This window comes from Theropithecus gelada, chromosome 3 (genome assembly GCF_003255815.1).
Source record: "Theropithecus gelada isolate Dixy chromosome 3, Tgel_1.0, whole genome shotgun sequence".
In the NCBI taxonomy this organism is placed as follows: Eukaryota; Metazoa; Chordata; class Mammalia; order Primates; family Cercopithecidae; genus Theropithecus; species Theropithecus gelada.
In genome coordinates this window covers 85,037,109-85,056,545 of record NC_037670.1, presented here as the reverse complement: position 1 = coordinate 85,056,545, position 19,437 = coordinate 85,037,109, and the positions used below count along the sequence as shown (strand labels likewise).

The 19,437-nt window shown below is 36.6% G+C and overlaps 1 protein-coding gene across 7 annotated transcripts in view; it reads left to right on the top strand.

Moving 5' to 3' along the window:
• TAX1BP1 (Tax1 binding protein 1) overlaps nucleotides 1–19,437 on the top strand; it is a 92,377-nt gene that overhangs the window by 6,470 nt on the left and 66,470 nt on the right. For all 7 annotated transcript variants that reach the window (XM_025381209.1, XM_025381208.1, XM_025381212.1 and 4 more), the window contains exons 2-3: nucleotides 1,090–1,258; nucleotides 10,934–11,036. In XM_025381209.1, the coding sequence (XP_025236994.1) occupies nucleotides 1,090–1,258; nucleotides 10,934–11,036 (272 nt within the window). The remainder of the gene's footprint in view (nucleotides 1–1,089; nucleotides 1,259–10,933; nucleotides 11,037–19,437) is intronic.

Here is a 19,437-nt window from a genome sequence, read left to right as displayed (position 1 = left end):
TATTAACACTACATTTCTATTTTTATTTTTAAATATAAGTTTATTTTAATCAGTAAACATGTGGAAAGGGTACATGAATACTAGAAGTCGAAGTAGGATCATTGGACCTAGGATGAAATGATAGGTTTGTTATAGGTAGAGAAGAATGAATAAGCTGAGCCATTTCAAGTAGACCAGCTAAGATTTTACATGGTTTGAGAGATTTGAACAAGCTTGTACCAGAAACCCAAGAAGACAGGCTGGGTCTGGGATGTGTGGAAATGAGTGAGAGTTAGTAGTAGAGACTTAAGTTGTTGGATAGTGGTTCTCTTTTCTGGTTGCATACAGGATTGAGATTACTTGGGGAGATGTGGGGGCAGGGATATGTATATTCATATACACACCGACAGACACACATGCACACACCCCCAGGCCCCACTCCCAGAAAGTCGTTGTCATCTATTGTTTTTTTAAAGGCCCCTAATGATTCCAATGTGTAACCAGGGTTGAGAAATGCTGGTCCAGGGGATTTAGAAGGGCAGGAATGTAGGCACAGAGATGTTAGCATCAGGTTTAGTTATAGGATCCCAAAACCTAGGGAGAGGGGAAGAGATGAATGGGATGGGCTAGGTTAGGGAGGAAAATGATGAAGTTCAAGGGTTCTCATAGGAAGGAAAAGTTAATTGACCCATAGCCAATAAAATACTGACTTTTAACTGTCCTTGTTTCTGTTTCTAGTGTTCGTTACTAGGAGCCAGCAGGTTTATATTGGCAGCATGTGCATGAAAACAGCTCTGGTTCATTTGGTTTTGATTCAGATAGATGCAGAGGGCTAGGCTTTCCAGGAGAGTTGAATTTTTGGTTTGGTTTTTTAACTTTTAAATGCCCATATAACTTTCTGAGCCAAATGGGTTTTAGTTATTTTCCAGTTTGTCTGTATTTTTATATTTAATCATATTTTTAAGAAGTTGCAGTATTTACAAAGTATATATTTTCTTAATTATGACATGCAAATATTCATGAAATTTATATTAAATATTATGTATTTTCTGAAGGCATAAGTTTATTCTTAGTTGGTATAATTTAACTTGTATGAATTACTTGTTTCAGATTCACAATGACATCCTTTCAAGAAGTCCCATTGCAGACTTCCAACTTTGCCCATGTCATCTTTCAAAATGTGGCCAAGAGTTACCTTCCTAATGCACACCTGGAATGTCATTACACCTTAACTCCATATATTCATCCACATCCAAAAGATTGGGTTGGTATATTCAAGGTAAGAAAGCTTTCGGAATATGTTCTCCATGTAAACACTTTTAATTTTCTTTTAAAACAGATTGATAAGTAGCTTGTACTTGCCTTTTCTTAACTCTGCATTAAAACTCATTTTTTTAAACATCACCATGAAATATTTAACAGTGAGGAGTAGATAAAATGAATGTTGGGAACTCCATTTCACCAGATTTTCCTCTCTCTCATCAAAAAGTTTACCTTAAGGACTTGTGAAAATTTTTTCAGAATCTTCTTTTCCTATTTTCTCCGTTCATTACCTGAAAAAAAAATGATCTTTTTCTTTGGGTTCTTATATTATTTACTGTCTTTTCCAGTCATTTGAAATTAATTTTATACAGCTTGACAGTCATGTTATTATCCCTTCTACTGTTGTCCTGCATGGCTTAAATATTGCTCAGATTGTATTACACAGTTTTAAGAGTATTCTGTTTGTATTACACAGTTTTAAAGTATTCTGTTTAACATGACTGAATAGTAAACTCTTTGATGGCAGGAGTTCCAGTTCTTATATTTTACGAGTGATTTTGTATAATACTTTCTTGAAAATAAAGGTGATCATTACAGTGGTACACCTCACTATGCAGGACATTTTCTGGCAATTTTAACTCTTCAGAATGTAGTGGAAAACCAAAACATAAGAGTGTCCTCTGAGCAGTCAAAATAATGTCATGAATGTCCAAACAGTAAAACACATTCACTTTTCTCCTGTGTTATTCTGTATTCTTCCTCAGAATCAGTTTGTTTTATTTTAGTTAGGATTTTTATGGGCTTGATATTTTGATTGTCTAACCTGTATAAAGTTAAACGACAAGGAAGAAAGAAATGAATAGCTGCTAGAAATTAGGCACATTGAAAGTGTCTAGAAGTAAAAGTCCAGCCTGATGGGAAGGCAGAATAACATTTGGACAAAACAAAGTTTTGGCATTTAACGACTTTTAGTTCCTTTCTTTGAATTCCTCATTTCTTGATGTTTCTGAATACAACATAATAGTTATTTACTGTAGTTATTTACCGTTTACTTTTTGTGTCAGTTTTTTAGGCTTGTTAGATCCCAAAATGGAGAAACATTCATTGTAACCGTTTTATGAAATCAGTAGTAGTTTTTAAATTTTATTTCTTATTTTTTGAGACAGGGTCTTATTCTTTCACTCAGGCTGGAGTGCAGTGGTGGGATAGTGGCTTACTGCAACCTGACCTCCTGGGCTCAAGTGATCCTTTCCCTGCAGCCTTCCAAATAGCTGGGATTATAGACACACCACGCCTGGCTAATTTTTAAATTTTTTTGTAGAGACAGGGTCTCATTATGTTGCCTAGGCGGGTTTTAACTTCCTAGGCTTAAGTGATCCTCCGTGTCCCAGCCTCCCAAAGTGCTGGGATTACAGGTGTGAGCCACCGCACCTGCCCTCAGTAGTAGTTTCGATTTTATGGGAGATACCGGTATCAAGTTAAAGATACTGATTGAGAACTGGTGTTTTCTGTAGTAACAGAGCAGAGTGGAAGAAAACAGAAATGTGATTGAGGAAAAAGAAGGGCATTTCCAGCAGGAAAATGGTATAGGTTAAACATCCTAAATCTGAAAATCTGAAATGCTTTGAAATCCAAAATTTTTTGAATGCTGACATGATGTGCTAAGAAAATGCTCACTGGAACATTTTATGTTTTGGATTTGGGATGCCCAACTAGTAAGTATAATGCAAATATTCCAAAATCTGATGACAAATTTAGAAATCCAAAGCACTTCTGGTCTCAAGCATTTCGGATAAGGGATACTGAATCTGTATAAGCAGAGGATCAGAGGCAGGAATGTTCATGAGAATGAGTAAGTCAGTTTACAGCATAAGCTTCAGTTAGGGAAGTTGTGGAAGATGAGATTGGAGATAAGTTTCATTCTGTCTGTGGAAGACCTTCAGTGTTAGACAGTTGATAGACTGTTTTCTAAAGGGCAGTGAGAAGTCTTTGTATATGTATGGGTTGTTTGAAAAATTATGTTTCAAGAAGATGAATTATTACCTTTTTCCTGCAGACTCCTTTTTTATTTCTTGTATTTTTTCATTTTTTTTTACAGCCAAAAGCCTGTGACTTTCCCTTCAAATCCAAACATCAGTTTTAACCATTTTATTACTTACATATTTCTAAATCCTTAATATCACTGCTCTAGTTCATGCCTTCCATATTTTTTACCAAGACTATTGCAATAGGTCACCTGTTTTACCCCACTTTCATTCTTGTCCTCTAACCTTTGTTTTTTAACTGCTCTATATAAGCTGTAAAATGGAAACCTGAACATCTTTCTCTTATTTGAAACTCTTCATTGGTTCTTCATCATCTATGGAATAATGCCAAGACCAAATAACCTAGAGCCATACAGGGCTCCTGTATAAGATTTAATTTCCAGCTTCGTTTTTGGTCATTCCTGCTGCTGCTTTTTTGCTTTGGTAATGCTGAACTATACTTCTTTCATTGTGCACTTTAAGGATTGTAAGTTTTCTCTCAGCAAAAAAGAAAAAAAAATCTTCTGTTTAATACTTTTTCCATCCTTTTTGCCAGGATAAAACTTTAAAACTCAATAGGAAGTTCAAGCATATAGTAAAAATTTCAGGTAATACAGGAAGGCTCAAGGAAGAAAATAATCATGCTTAACACTTTTACCTAGTGTTAACTGTTGTTAACATAATGGTATATAGCTACATGTAATAAAATTACAAATAATTATACACATGCATAATGTGTGTGTAATAAATATATACACACATACTACTGATGCATCATAGTGTGTGTATATATTCATTGAACCAGTTTCTTAATATTGGAATTTACACTGTTGCTAAATGCTTATCATTAATATGTAATAAAGTATTAATGTCTACCTATCTTCATTTTGTCTACTTATTTCATAAGGTAAGTTCTTGGAAGTAGAATCACCATGTTTATGACATTGTATGTTTTTAAGCACTTTATGTGTACAGCAAATTGCCCTCTAAAGTGATTTTGATAGACACCATATTGACAAGCAGGCAGGAAGAGAGTGCCTGGGTAGCAATTGTAAGGGAGGAGGAATGAAGATGGAAAAGTGGTATGCTTGAGAAAGTGTTAAGGAATTTGATTTGCTTGGGATAGCTATCAATTAAAAATCTATTATTATTATTATTTTTAGAGACGGGGTTTTGCCATGTTGCCCAGGCTGGTCTCGAACTCCTGGGCTCAAGCGATCCACCTGCCTCAGCCTACATAAGTGCTGGGATTGATAAGTGCTGGGATTGTAGGCATGAACCACCGTGCCCAGCTGCAGATACCAGTTTTAGAAGATGGATGGGAAAGGTTAGTTTGGATCATGTTGTAGATTGTTTTAATATTTGAGGGATAGTTTTTAAGTAAGGAGTAATAAAGTTTAGAAGTGAAGCTTAATCTTATAGTGCTGAGTATGATAAATTGGAATTTGAAGAGAATGGAGGTAAAGAACGTTTAGACTATCCTAATTTTCTATGTGAGATAGTGAAAACCTAAAGTGGAGAAGGAAGTAAGTTGTGTGTAATAATCCATAAATAGAATTCATAGGATATGTCAACAGTCAATTGAATTAGGACTGGCACTCATTCTATGGCATCTCAGTAAGGAGGAGCAAGGTCATGTGTTAAAAGTTGGGGAGGGCTTGAGTATAGATAATTGTCCTTGCTACTGTGGAAGAATGTCACAGGGAATTGGAGTAGCTTAACCAGAAGATTACTAAGCAGCAATTTTATGACTTTCTCCAGAGAGATTTAGCATTTGGAATTGTGTCAAGAGTGCCAGAAGTGGCTGTCATTCAAACTGGGTATTGGAAAAGGGTGGGAATGGGAAGGGAAGAGGACGAAGGATACTACGGTGATTTTGAGTATATTATTGAAATGATTGACTGATAGTGAAGTCCAGGTTGGGTAGGGAAATGAGTGAAGCCAGACAAGGGATATAGACCGAGTTGGAGGTTTTTGTTCCTTTTAGTTTTTTTTACTCCCTCTGCAGTATTGATTGATTCGTTTTAATTATAATGAAAATAAACATATAACTTATGTTTATTATTTTATACGTTCACCTCTCATCTGAGCATTATACTCCCTATTTTACAGATGATGGAACTGAGGTCCAGAGATTAAAGTGACTTGTTCAAAGTTATCCATTACACATTGGAGCTGAGATTTGAACCTTATGTAAATTGGCATTCAATAATTATTCTCTGGCTGTTTGGTTGAGCTATCTGATTATTCAGAATTAACAACAGAGTTGCCAATAAGTTCAGCATGGATTTTCTTTAGTGACAGAATTGAAGTAAAATTACAGGAAAAGATTTAGAACTGCACCTGATGCAGGCTGGGCATAGTGGCTCACGCCTGTAATCCCAGCCCTTTGGGACGCTGAAGCGGGCAGATCACTTGAGGTCAGGAGTTTGAGAACAGCCTGGCCAAAATGGCAAAACCCTGACTCTACTAAAAATATAAAAATTAGCCAGGTGTGGTGGTGCGTGCTGGTAGTCCCAGCTACTCAGGAGGCTGAGACATGAGTATCACTTGAACCCAGGAGGTGGAGGTTGCAGTGAGCAGAGATTGCACTAGAGCACTCCAGCCTAGGTGACAGAGCGAGATTCCGTCTCAAATAAAAAAATAAAAAGAACTGCACCTGATGCCATATCTTTATTATTAAACCAACATTAATTGCAGTAAAACATTATATGTTACATTATATTTGAGTTTTGTTCTGTTTTGTGTTTATGAATTTGATTTGGTCTTAGTTGTATAAGTACATAAGCATGAGGAATTGGTGTATGTTTAGATTTATGCTTAGTACAAATTAAATTACCTTACAGTTAAAGACCCCCAGTGGATACCTGAAATTACAGATAGTACTGAACTCTGTTTACATTGTACTTTTCTGATACAGTCATACCTATGATAAAGTTTAATTTATAAATTAGGCACAGTAAGAGTTAACAACAATAACTAAAAATAGAACAATTATAACATGTAATTGTTATATTACCTGATACCCGGCCTGCATCATTAGCAACTCTGTTGCTAATTTTGAATAATCAGATCTTTCACTTAACCAAACAGCCCGAGTAAAAGTTATGTGAATGTGGTTTCTCTCACTCTCAAAATATCTTATTGTACTATACTTACTTATTTTGGGGTCTTGGTTGACCTCAGGTAACTAGAACCACAGAAAGTGACACCTTAGATAAAGGATGACTACTGTAGTAACAAGTCCATTAGTTTTTGTTTTTTAAACTTTAGAGTCTTAGAATTCTCACATCTCCGAGATACTGTTCTAATTGGAATTCTCACATCTCCGAGATACTGTTCTAATTGGAATTCTCACATCTCCGAGATACTGTTCTAATTGGAATTCTCACATCTCCGAGATACTGTTACAGTTGAGGAAATTGGAAGTGCAGAGTGGTCATGTGATGTGTTCAAAGTTACATTGCTAATGCATGAGGTACCCTATACTAGACAAACAAAACCTCCCTATAAGATACTGTTTTCACTGCATCCTGCTGCCAAGCACATCAAAAACTAAGTTGCCTGATTAGAAGGTGGATCTAAACAGTGATTTTATTCTTGAGTATCCTGTTTCAAGCTTTTGTTTCTTTGTTCCTTGTTTTTCCTTTTCCTTTTCAAATTTTTTTCCTCCTCCTGTTTTCCTGCGTTCGTCTCCCCTTCGGTCTTGTCTCATTCCACTCATTTTCTGTTTAAAAAAAAAAGTCCTCTGGTTTTAAAAAAATAATTATAATTATTATATTATATAATATATAAATATTTATAATTATAATTATTTATAATTATAAAATTAAAACGTCCTATAGTCCCACTACCAAAGTATATCCCTACCTAATATCAATGGTTAGCACTGTTAATGTTGTATTTCCTTCCAGCCTTGTTTTATTAATGGAAGGAGACTTTCAGTCTTTTTTGTTTTTGTTTTCGAGACGGAGTCTTGCTTGCTCTGTCGCCCAGGCTGGCGTGCAGCGGCGCAATCTCGGCTCACTGCAATCTCCGCCTCCCGGGTTCGCGCCATTCTCCTCTCTCAGCATCCCGAGTAGCTGGGACTACAGGCGCCTGCCACCACGCTTGGCTAATTTTTTTTTTGTATTTTTAGTAGAGACGGGGTTTCACCGTATTAGCCAGGATGGTCTCGATATCCTGACCTCGTGATCCGCCCACCTCGGCCTCCCAAAGTGCTGGGATTACAGGCATGAGCCACCGCGCCCGTCCTCAGTCTTTTTTCTAATATATATATTTTGAATGTTGCTGGCATATCTCATGTATTTTTTAATGCCGTAATTTTTTCACTTAATCACTTACAATTAGTTCTGTACCGTTTTATCTCATTGAGGAATTTATGCTGTTTATGATATTTCTCTCTTGAATCAATGTTGCATACTCCCTTTGTATATCTAGGCATTTTTGCAGTTATTTTTTTCCTAAAGGAACTTTTCTGGTAACATGATTTTTAGAAGCTACATTGTATACAAAAGAAGGAAAATGAATGCTCCTACCCATTGTACTCCTAGCTTCCCCAGTGATGTCTGTTGTTATATATTTCTGGATTAGAAAAATTCATAGGCTCATTTTATACTTTTTTGTGGGCTTTTTTCCTCACTTAATTGTATTTCTTGGGAATCCTCCTATATCCATATGTAATCAGCTCATTTATTTTCAGTGCCCTTCCTGCTCCAAGGCTTGTCTCCCTTTATTCATCTCCAAACATCAGCCCCTCTTCTCTGTTTCTTTCTTTCCAACTGGTCTCTCGTATGCTTTCCTCACCCTAATGTTTCTGTCTTTTCCTCAGTGTTTCTCCAGGATTTATTATCTTTATTTTTTCTAGGTAACTTTGATGTCATTCTGGTCTTCTGTATGTTCTTTCTCAGAATTTCCTTTATGATCAAAACTTACCCGGCCGGGCGCGGTGGCTCACGCCTGTAATCCCAGCACTTTGGGAGGCTGAGGCGGGCGGATCACGAGGTCAGGAGATCAAGACCATCCTGGCTAACACAGTGAAACCCCGTCTCTACTGAAAATACAAAAAATTAGCCAGGCGTGGTGGCGGGCGCCTGTAGTCCCAGCTACTTGGGAGGCTGAGATAGGAGAATGGCGTGAACTTGGGAGGCGGAGCTTGCAGTGAGCCGAGATCCGCCACTGCACTCCAGCCTGGGCAACAGAGCTAGACTCCGTCTCAAAACAAAAACAAAAACAAAAACAAAAACTTACCCAGCGTGTTTTTCTGAAATGTTAATCCTATTTAAAAGGAATATATTGTGGCTTTCTCCCTTCTCTGTCATCCTTGTTTAATTTCCATTTTCTCATTTATTTTGCTGTTGCAGTAGTAACAAGAATGATGCCCACTGCTGTTGTAATTTTTCAAACTAAAGTATGTGACATATTCATTGCTTTAGTTTCTTTCTTAACATACGTACAGCCTCCAATGGTATCTGTGACTACAATTAACTGGTTAACTAGATTCAGGTATATCTCCTAGAAGCAATATATTTTGGCAGTTTTAGATAACTGGCTATTTTGTCCCATTGTCTGAAGTGTTGCCATGTTCTCCCTGCCATTTTTCAATATTTAAAAATTGCTGTTATCAACTGTAAGTGTAATAATTTTCTTTTCGCTTGGTAATGGTGGACTAAAAGACAAGATTTCTTGCATTTCAGTGTATCCTGTAGCATTGAGAAGCAAGTTCTAGCCCGGTGACCAGGAAAATAAAACAGAGAATCAACCTTTGGTTTATTGACCCTTCTAATTAGATTTATTGTTATTGCAGTGGACTCCTACATAATTTCCTGATGTTCATCTTTTGTGTTCCTTCCAGTACTGTACACTCTAACATACTTTCATGTGGGAGCTTGATATAAGACAGTTACATCCCAAAGGAGCCCATTCCCTATGTCTTTCCAGGTTGAGAGACTTCTACATTTATTTTTTATGTATGCCTAACATGCCCCTCTCTAAGTGACTTAAGAACTATTTAGTTTTCCTTACTTAAAAGCAGTTTGAAGTGTAGTTCTGTATTTCTGACTTTTTGCTTAGGATTGTATCTCACCCCCCAACTTCTTGGTAGGCTCAGTTCTCAGGCTGCTAAGAAGCACTTATGTGATAGGCACTGTGCTAAATACTCTACAGGGATGATCTCATTTAATACAGACACAACCTTTAGAGGCTGTTTTTGTTATCAGAGGAGAAAATAGAAATGAATAACTTGTCCAAAACCATACAGCTAGCAAATGATCTGTTCTGGTATTCTGACCTCACACTGTATGCTCTTAGTTATTACAAAATACTACACCTATAATAACTATCATTCATGGAGTGTTTGCCATGGATTAGGCACTTCACGTGCTGCTTTTAGGTTCATTATCTTATTTAATTCTTCCAACAACTGAAAGGAAAAACTGGCTCAAACAGGTGAGGTAAATGACTTGTTCACTGATTCCTTAGGTTTCATATCTGTAAAGAGATGAATAGTGTCAAGTGTTTTTTACCTTGACACAGAACAGAATAAATTGTAAGATTTGTCCCAGCATGCAAATACACCAGAAACCAAATTTCATGAAACACTTACCCTTAATGTACTCCAGTACTTTCTTTTCTATATAATTACAAAATAAATGCCAGTCATGAACCACTAAATTGGTTTTATCACTTCCTACTGGGTTGTAACCTGTAGTTTCAACCATTCTTTTGGAGGCTAAAGGTGACTAAGGTTTGTCCAGCTTCAGCATTCTGTTGTCTATAATCAGGCCAATCAGAATCCTAGGTATAATCTAACCTTTTGGCTTATGCATAAATTTTTGTAATATTACTAGCAAATGGATATCTAGTACCTGTTTTAAACATCTCTAGTTTTCAGTATTTAGCATGGCATAGTCCATCTGGAAAATACGGATTGAGATATGTATATATTCATGTTGTAAGTAGAAAATGTGTTATTTGAGACATGGGTGATCTATCTGTGTATATATAAACATCTTGGTGCTAAAGGTCTTTTTACAAAATTTGCCAATTGGCTGCAGGCAAGACTTGCCAAAGATGAGGGATTAGTGAATTTAGTGAATTTAGAGGGAGGCAGATGTCTAAGTAAAACAAATAAAACACTTAAATTGGAGGTATAAATTAAGTTTTTTGAATTTTGATATATCTGAAAATTCTTCAGAGGTGAATTTGTAACGCATGTCTAATGTTTTAAATATTAATTTTCTTTAGTCTATAACTCCCTCAGTTGTTGGATCTACTAGACATTCAGTATGTGCCACCTTTGAAAATAATACTCTGTGGTCAATAAAAAATAAATAACAAGTATTTAAAAACTTGCTGTGTTTAGTGAAATTAAATTTTAATCAAAACAAGTTTTTATATTTGATCATATGGATGGATTATCCTTGAGAAATTGGAAGCAAATTCCTTTTTAATACAGTAGAAATTCTACTATTCAATTTATGTAGATTTTTATAGCATTAGGCTGTGGTTTAATGTAAAAATAATTTGACATGCTTGTTAAAATACTCATGATTTGTAAACATATTAAATGTATATTTTAACTATAAAATACAATTTAAAAAATGCTGTATGAGCCTAATATTAAACTATTTGCTTATAAACCTGCCTTTTTTGTTATTTCCCTTTAGGTTGGATGGAGTACTGCTCGTGATTATTACACGTTTTTATGGTCCCCTATGCCTGAACATTATGTGGAAGGATCAACAGTCAATTGTGTACTAGCATTCCAAGGTAAGGACTGAAAACTGCAGAACTCGATGAAACTGGATGTCTTATTGCCGTTAGAGATGTTGTACTCCATTGTAATGATTTGTTCAGGTATGTCCAGGGTACCAAAGTTGAATTAATTTGTGTCTTTACTTAGCAAAAGCCCTAAGAATGTAACTGTCTAGTGTAGGCCACATGATGTTTTATGTAGACATTTAAAAGTTATTGGTTGTTGTCTTAACTTTCACTGAAGAGTGGGTTTCTTTTTAGGTATTAATTTTTGGGGATTTTTTTTTCAAGTGAGAAAACAATACAATAGTGATAACAGATATTAGAATAATGTAACAAAAAAGAGGTGAGGAAATAGTCCAGATGAAAACCACAAAAATGATTAACAGAACTTGTAGTTATTTTAATTCTGTCATGTGTAAGTTCCTTTATTATAAAATGGATATAAAGTAATATAAAATTCATTCTTGTGTTAGCTTGGCATTATTTACAAAATTTTAAAAATACTCTTATTCAGGTAATTCTGACATATGCTATAATATGGATGAACACTGAGGATGTTATAAGCCAAATAAACCAATCACAAAAAGAAAAATACTGTATAATTCCACTATATGAGGTACTTAGAGTAGGGATAGACACAGAAAGTAGAATGGTGGTCTGCAGGGCGTTCAGGTTCCCTCAAGGGAGGAATGGGGAGTTATTGTTTAATGGGGGTAGAGAGTTTCAGTTTTGAAAGATGAATTTTGGAGATAATGTTAGTTGCACAACAATATGAATGTGTTTAACATTGAACTATACACTTTAAAATGCTTGAGATAGTAAATTTTATGTGTTTTTTTACCACAACTTAAAAACTTGAAAAAAAAAATAACACTTATTCAGAGATCTATCAAAGAATTTGCTGCAGAGTAATTTTGTATTATAATTTTACTGACTTTAGGGTTGTATTAAAGTGAATTCTTACTCTTGTGTATGTCATAGATTTCTTTTGGTCTGGTGAAGTTTGTGGACTCTGTCTCAGAATAATATTTTAATGAATATAAAGTAAGACAAAATTGCAAAGAAAACCAATTATATTGAAATAATTATAATATCACAATAACAGATTTTTGATATATTAATACATGTGCTTCAAAATCTGTGTAACAAGATGTATTTTATTGGCAGATTTAATCGCTGCCATGATTTCCAAGTAAGATAACATTGAGATACCTGTAACAATTGTAATGTGGTATTAACATATAAGTAATTCCTGTTGGTGACAAAAATCACAAATACTGATAATCAAAGTACATGCTGAAATTTTAGTTAAATGTTGGTAAAAATAAAAATATAATGTTTTTACCATTAAAGTTGGTGGATGACCTGAATTTTCTTTATCATTTGACCCCAGGTTGAACATTCTCTAAAACTGCCTCTTTGCTATTGAGAACTTTATTTGCCTTTGTGTTTAAAAAAAAAATTTTAGGACTTTATTGCTCTTTCCTGGGACTGGCTATTAATAATTAAGACTTTTTCCTCTGGGTTTCTCATATCTTTAAGCAATGGGCTCTATTAAGAATGTTCTTATGTTAGCAGAAAGAAGTTTACATTTTATGAATCATTACTTTAAAAAAAAAGTGCTCGGGATTATGAGATGAATGATTTAAAATAAAGTTTATTGTCTCACACATTTTCACATATTTTAATGCAATTTAAAAATCGTGTAAATCTTTTTTGTTTGAGCCGGAGTCACACTTGTGTCACCCAGGCTGGAGTGCAATGGTGTAATCTCAGCTCACTGCAATCTCCGCCTGCTGGGTTCAAGTGATTCTTGTGGCTCAGCATCCTGAGTAGCTGGAACTACAGGTGCTCACCACCACGCTTGGCTAATTTTTGTATTTTTAATGGAGACGGGGTTTTGCCATGTTGGCCAGGCTGGTCTCAAACTCCTGACGTCAGGTGATCCACCTGCCTCGGCCTCCCAAAATGCTGGGTTTACAGGTGTGAGCCACCATGGCTGGCCCTAAATCTTTAAAATGAAACCTCAAATCATTTCTCCCTTATCTGATCTGGTTTACCATCTTCAGAATGTTAAAAATTAAATTTGTTTTAACAAACTAAAAGAAAAGCCTCTAAAAAACCAAACTATACTAAAATATTTATTTAATGAAAATACTTTGTTAGCATGCAAATGCTTACTTCAGAAAGGAACTAAAAGACAGTTTGAATTTGGGATAAACATTTCTAGTATTATTGATTTCTTTTTTTTATTTTTATTTTTTTGAGACGGAGTCTTTCTCTGTTGCCCAGGCTGGAGTGCAGTGGCGCGATTTCAGCTCACTGCAAGCTCTGCCTCCCAGGTTCACGCCATTCTCCTGCCTCAGCCTCCCAAGTATCTGGGACTACAGGTGCCCGCCATCATGCCCAGCTAATTTTTTTGTATTTTTAGTAGAGATGGGGTTTCACCGTGTTAGCCAGGGTGGTCTCAATCTCCTGACCTTGTGATCCACCCACCTTGGCATCCGAAAGTGCTGGGATTACAGGCGTGAGCCACCACACCTGGCCAAAACATTTTTATAGTGATCCCTCCCTTGAGTTTTAGCTTTTGTTATAGTTGCTAAGAGAGAGCATCAGCCTGTTTTAAGGGCAGCATAACTTGGAGCCTATGCACATAGCTTTGGTATAGTGATTTCCAAATTTAACTGTAATTTGGAATCACCTGAGTGCTTTAAGACATGCAGAAATTTATGTCCCACCTCCAGATGTTGTGATTTTATTGGTCTGTGGTATGGCCTGGGTTTTAGAATTTTGGAAAGATCAACAGGTGATTCTGTTATGTTGAAGTTTGGGAACCAGTGGCATGGCAGACAGTTTTCAGCAAATAATTGTTAACATTATCTAATTGATTGGGAGGCCGAGACGGGCGGATCACGAGGTCAGGAGATCGAGACCATCCTGGCGAACACGGTGAAACCCCGTCTCTACTAAAATATACAAAAAAACTAGCCGGGCGAGGTGGCGGGCGCCTGTAGTCCCAGCTACTCGGGAGACTGAGGCAGGAGAATGGCGTAAACCCGGGAGGCGGAGCTTGCAGTGAGCCGAGATCCGGCCACTGCACTCCAGCCTGGGCGGCAGAGCGAGACTACGTCTCAAAACAAAAACAAAAACAAATACACATTATCTAATTGATACGGTCTTATCTAAGTTAAAATGTCCTGTTTTTTATCAGGCAATATCTGACTTGGATTTTGGTGACATGTGCAGAGCAGCCTTCTAAAATAACTAGGCTCAGATTAATCAGCTTCAGATGGTTTAATTTAAAAAAATTAATAAACTTTTTTGGAGCAGTTTTAGGTTTACAGAAAAAATTGAACGAAAAGTAGTTCTCTTGCAGTCCCTGACACTACCCTTCCCTGCTTTCTTTAATTTTAACATCTTGTGTGCTCCATTTGTTACAACTGATGGACCAATATTAATACACTATTATTGTCTGAGTTCATAGTTTACATCAGGGTTCACTGTGTGATGTAAATTCTGTTGATTTTGATGAATGTATGAAGACATATACCTACTGTTGCAGTATCATAAAGAACAATAACTTCACTCCCCTAAAAGTCTCCTGTGTCCCACTAACTCATCTCTCTTTCCCTCCTCGTAAAACCCTGGCAACCAGTGATGTTTTACTGTCCCCACAGTTTGCCGTAAAATGTCATAGAGTTGGAATCATATGATATGTAGTCTTTTCAGATTGGCTTCTTTTACTTAGTAACATGTGGTTTAAATTCCCTCATGTCTTTTAGTGGTTTGAATAGCTCATTTCTTTTATTACTGATTAATATTCTATTGAATGGATGTATCATAGTTTATTAATCTATTGAAGGAGAACTTGGTTGCTTCCACGTTTGGCACTTACTAATAAAGCTACAATAAACACTCTTGTGCAAGTTTTTGTGTGGATGTAAGTTTTCATTTCATTGAGTAAATACCAGGGAATGTAATTAATTAATTGTATGATAGGTTCAGTTTTGTAGGAAACTGCGAAACTGTCTTCCAAAGTGGCTTGTACCATTTTACATTCCTCCCTGCAATGAATGATGAGAGTTCCTGTTACTCCACATTTCAGCAGCATTTGATGTTTTGGATTTTGGTGGTCTGTTTGTTTAAAAACTTTTTTTCACTTTATTCTGAATTTTGCATATGTTTGGTCTAAACATTAATTGGCACTGTGAGTGCATGGAGCTTGCATATATAAAGATATTTCCTTATGTTCTGTGCCAGGAAACCAATATGCAGAGGATAGAACTTGTAGTGTAATATGGGCAATGATTTAGGTCCCCATAGATGTTTTTGGATAAGGAAATGTTATAAATTATATATGTAGTTTATCTTTTAAAATAGCTTTTTTTAGATAATAAAATTTAGGTGTGTATTGGAACCAGTTTTGTTATGTTTAAAACTTCTTTCCTAACAGCTGTTGTTTTATTTTTAATCATTTTTATTGTGATTGGTTTCCTCTTAAAAAATAAGTTAACTGCCAGGTTAACTTATTTTTTTAGTGGTGACTCACACCTGTAATCTCAGCTATTTGGGAGGTTGAGGCAGGCAGATGGCTTGTGACCAGGAGTTAGAGACCAGTGTGGGCAACATAGCGAGACTCCATCTGTTGCAAAAAAAGTTATTTAATGTGTTATAGTGACTATTGCATTTGTTTATTAGGGACTTAGCAATAAGTTTAAAAGTGGTTAAAAGACAGAGAGAGAGAAAAAGCATCCAGTTTATTTCTGTTAATACTTCAAAAACATTTTTGGGCCAGACGTGGTGGCTCACGCTTGTAATGTTAGCATTTTATGAGGCCAAGGAGGATGGATTGCATGAGCCTAGGAATTTGAGACCAGCCCGGGCAACTTGGTGAAACCTCATCTCTACAAAAAATATCCCCAAAATTAGCCAGGCATGGTGGTGTGCACCTGTAGTCCCAGCTACTTGAGAGGCTGAGGTGGGGAGGATCACTTGAGCCCAGGAGGCTGGGGTTGCAGTGAGCCGAGATTGTACCACTTCACTCCAGACTGGGCAACAGAGTGAGACCCTGTCTCAAAAATTCATGGGCACTAAGCATAAATGCAATATGTTTTACAAGTTTCTGAAAATTCAACAGTTCATTTTTATTTTGAGTTTTGAAATTCAGAAATAAAAGCATCTGCCTGCCTAGAACTTTTTTGTTGCGTAAGGAAGTCAAGGAAAGCTTAGTCATCAAATATTAGAGTTATAGAAGGGCTTTCAAGCATAATGCAAATCACTTTGCTCATTTTGTGGATGAGTCATGAGAATCCTGGAATGTGAAACCCGAAACATCTAACAGTACCTAAACGTGATTGTTTTCCTAAATGAACCCTTATTTATTTATTATAATCTTGTTGAACACTAAAGGCACAGTCTGTAAAATTCGACTCGAAAATTTTGTTTTTACTTTTTCCGATTTTATTTTCAGTATCTATCTGACAACAGTTTTTCCAGGCAGCTTTAAATTGCAGCTCTGAATAATTAGGTCTATCTCAAATGGTTTTGAACCATATTTTTTAGCAGTTTATTTTAGTGAAGTTTTTGTTTTTTAAAGAATTAGACCTTGAGGTCGGGCGCAGTGGATCACGCCTGTAATCCCAGCACTTTGGGAGGCGGAGGTGGGTGGATTACCTGAGACCAGTCTTGCCAACATTGTGAAACCCTGTCTCCACTAAAAATACAAAAGAATTAGCCAGTCGTCGTGGCGTGCGCCTATTAATTCCAGCTACTCGGGAGGCTGAGGTAGGGGAATTGCTTGAAGCAGGGAGGTGGAGGTTGCGGTGAGCCGAGATCAGGCCACTGCACTTCAGCTGGTGACAGAGTGAGACTCCGTCTCAAAAAAAAAGAATCAGACCTTGAATACCTAGTTTGTAGAGTTTCTAATGTCTTGATGCCAGAGCTGATTAATTATGCTGTATATTTGTTTTCTAGTTAAGCTTTTAAGTGAGCCTAGTGGCTATTTGGAAGTTGGTATGAATTAGTAAGTTTTTAGTAGAGATTAGGAAGGTGGATTTTTAAAAACTTTAAAAATGTATATTGCCAGATACATGTCTATGATATTTGCTTATTTAAACTTTGTATTTTGAAGTAATTTTAGATGTAAAGACAACTTGCAAAAGTAGCTCACAGATTTTCTGTATGCCTTTTGCCCAGCTTCCTCTCATGTGAGCATCTTGCATGACCATGGTACATTTATTTAAGAAAACAGTAGTTTAATAGTGGTATAGTACTATTGACTAAAGTACAAGCCTTACTCAGATTTCACCAGTGCTTCCATTACTGTTCTTTTTCTGTTCTTAGATCCCGTCCCTAATCCCTCTTTGCATTTAGTTGTCATGTTGTCTTAGTCTCCTTGGTTTCTCCTTATCTTTCATAACCTTTACTTTCTTGTAAAGTACTGTTAGCATTTTGTGTTGTTGTTGTTTGTTTTGGTAGTAGCTTGTCTCTCATCTTGGTTTTGCTCATTGTTTTCTCATCATTAGATTGAAGTTATGCATTTTTGGGAAGAATGCCATAGAAATAGTACTGTACCTTTCTCAGTACATTTTATCAGGGAGTATGTGATGTCCATATATCTTATTACTGGTTATAATAATCTTGATTGCTTAAGATTGTGTCTTCTGGGTTTCTCCACTGTAAATAAAGTTATTTTTTTCCCCTTGTAATTAATGCATATTAAAAGGGAGCTACTTTGAGACTGTGGAAATATCTTGTTTCTCCTCATATTTTCAGCCACTAATTTTAGTATCCCTCCGTGCATCTTGCCTACGATTATTGCGGTGTTTGTCTAATGAAGTTCATTACTTGTATATTTATTAGTTGATCATTATGTTAGAAAGAATTGTCGTCTTCTCCATGGAATCATTAATTTCTTCTGTGAAATAAAGTCTAATACCGTATTTTTTTTTGTTACTTGTTTCAGCTTTAGCCATTGGAGCTTTTCAAGTAGGCTCCTGTACTTTTTTTGACATGCTCCACCCCTCCTAATTTCTTTTTGTGGACTACTACTTCGCTTTAAAGTGCCACAAGAATTTATCTTATGTGATACATTGTCTGCCTCTCCTCTCTGTTTCTGGGAGACACAGCCTGTCTCACTGTGTCTCCCAGGCTCGAGTGCAGCGGCGTGATCTCGGCTCACTGCATCCTCTGCCTCCCATGTTCACGCCGTTCTCCTGCCTCAGCCTCCTGAGTAGCTGGGACTACAGGCACCCACCACAACGTCCAGCTAATTTTTTTGGATTTTTAGTAGAGACGGAGTTTCACTGTGTTAGCCCGGATGGTCTGGATCTCCTGACCTCGTCGATCCGCTCGCTCCAGCCTCCCAAAGTGCTGGGATTATAGGCGTGAGCCGCCGTGCCCGGCCTGTCCTCTCTGTTTCTAAGGAGAACAGCCAGCTGTTTTTTAAAGAGTGAAATCAGGCGAAGTAGGTATAATAACTGAGGCTGAAAATTTCAAGGCATGAAAGAATAGCAAGCATAGTGATTATAGCTTTTGGGGTAGATATTAATAAGGTAAGATATTTATCTTTGTTTATTCGTTTCACAATTATTGAATGTTTTCTTTTTACAAGTCATTGTGGGGAATTCTGAATTTTTTAATATGTATATGCACAAATATATACACATACATGTGCCCTCAATGTGTGTGTGTGGTATCTACGGTGTTTTAGAGGTCTGATGTAGTTGTAAGTCATGTACATAGTAACCAGTAATGTTAGGTTTACTGTGGAGGTATGTAGTTTTTACACTTGATCTTAGCCAAAAAGGCTGAGAAGCGATAGGAGATGTTTATTTTTTAATGTAGAAAGTACTGTGTGAGCTTTGAGGGGGAGGCAAAGATTAATTTTAAGTTACAATAATCCAGCAAAATTTAAAGTGGAATAACAAATTGAGGGAAGAAGGGGGCAAATATTGAACATATTATTCTAGATACTATAAATATATTATCTATTTGTTAATATTTTGGATCTCTGAGACAGCCTTTTTTTTTTTCTTTAATTTTTTTTTTGAGATGGAGTTTTGCTCTTGTTGCCCAGGCTAGAGTGCAGAGGCGCGATCTTGGCTCACTGCAACCTCCGCCTCACAGGTTCAAGCGATTCTCCTACCTCAGTCACCGGAGTAACTAGAATTATAGGCATGCACCACCACCCCTGGCTAATTTTGTATTTTTAGTAGAGTTGGGATTTCTCCATGTTGGTCAGGCTGGTCTCAAACTCCCAACCTCAGGTGATCCACCTGCCTCAGCTTCCCAAAGTGCTAGGATTACAGGCATGAGCCACCACCCCTGTTTTTTTTTTTTTTTTTTTAACAGATTAAGAGCCTGTAGCTCAGGGAGGTTAAGTAAATAATAGTGGTAGAGCTGGAATTCTGAA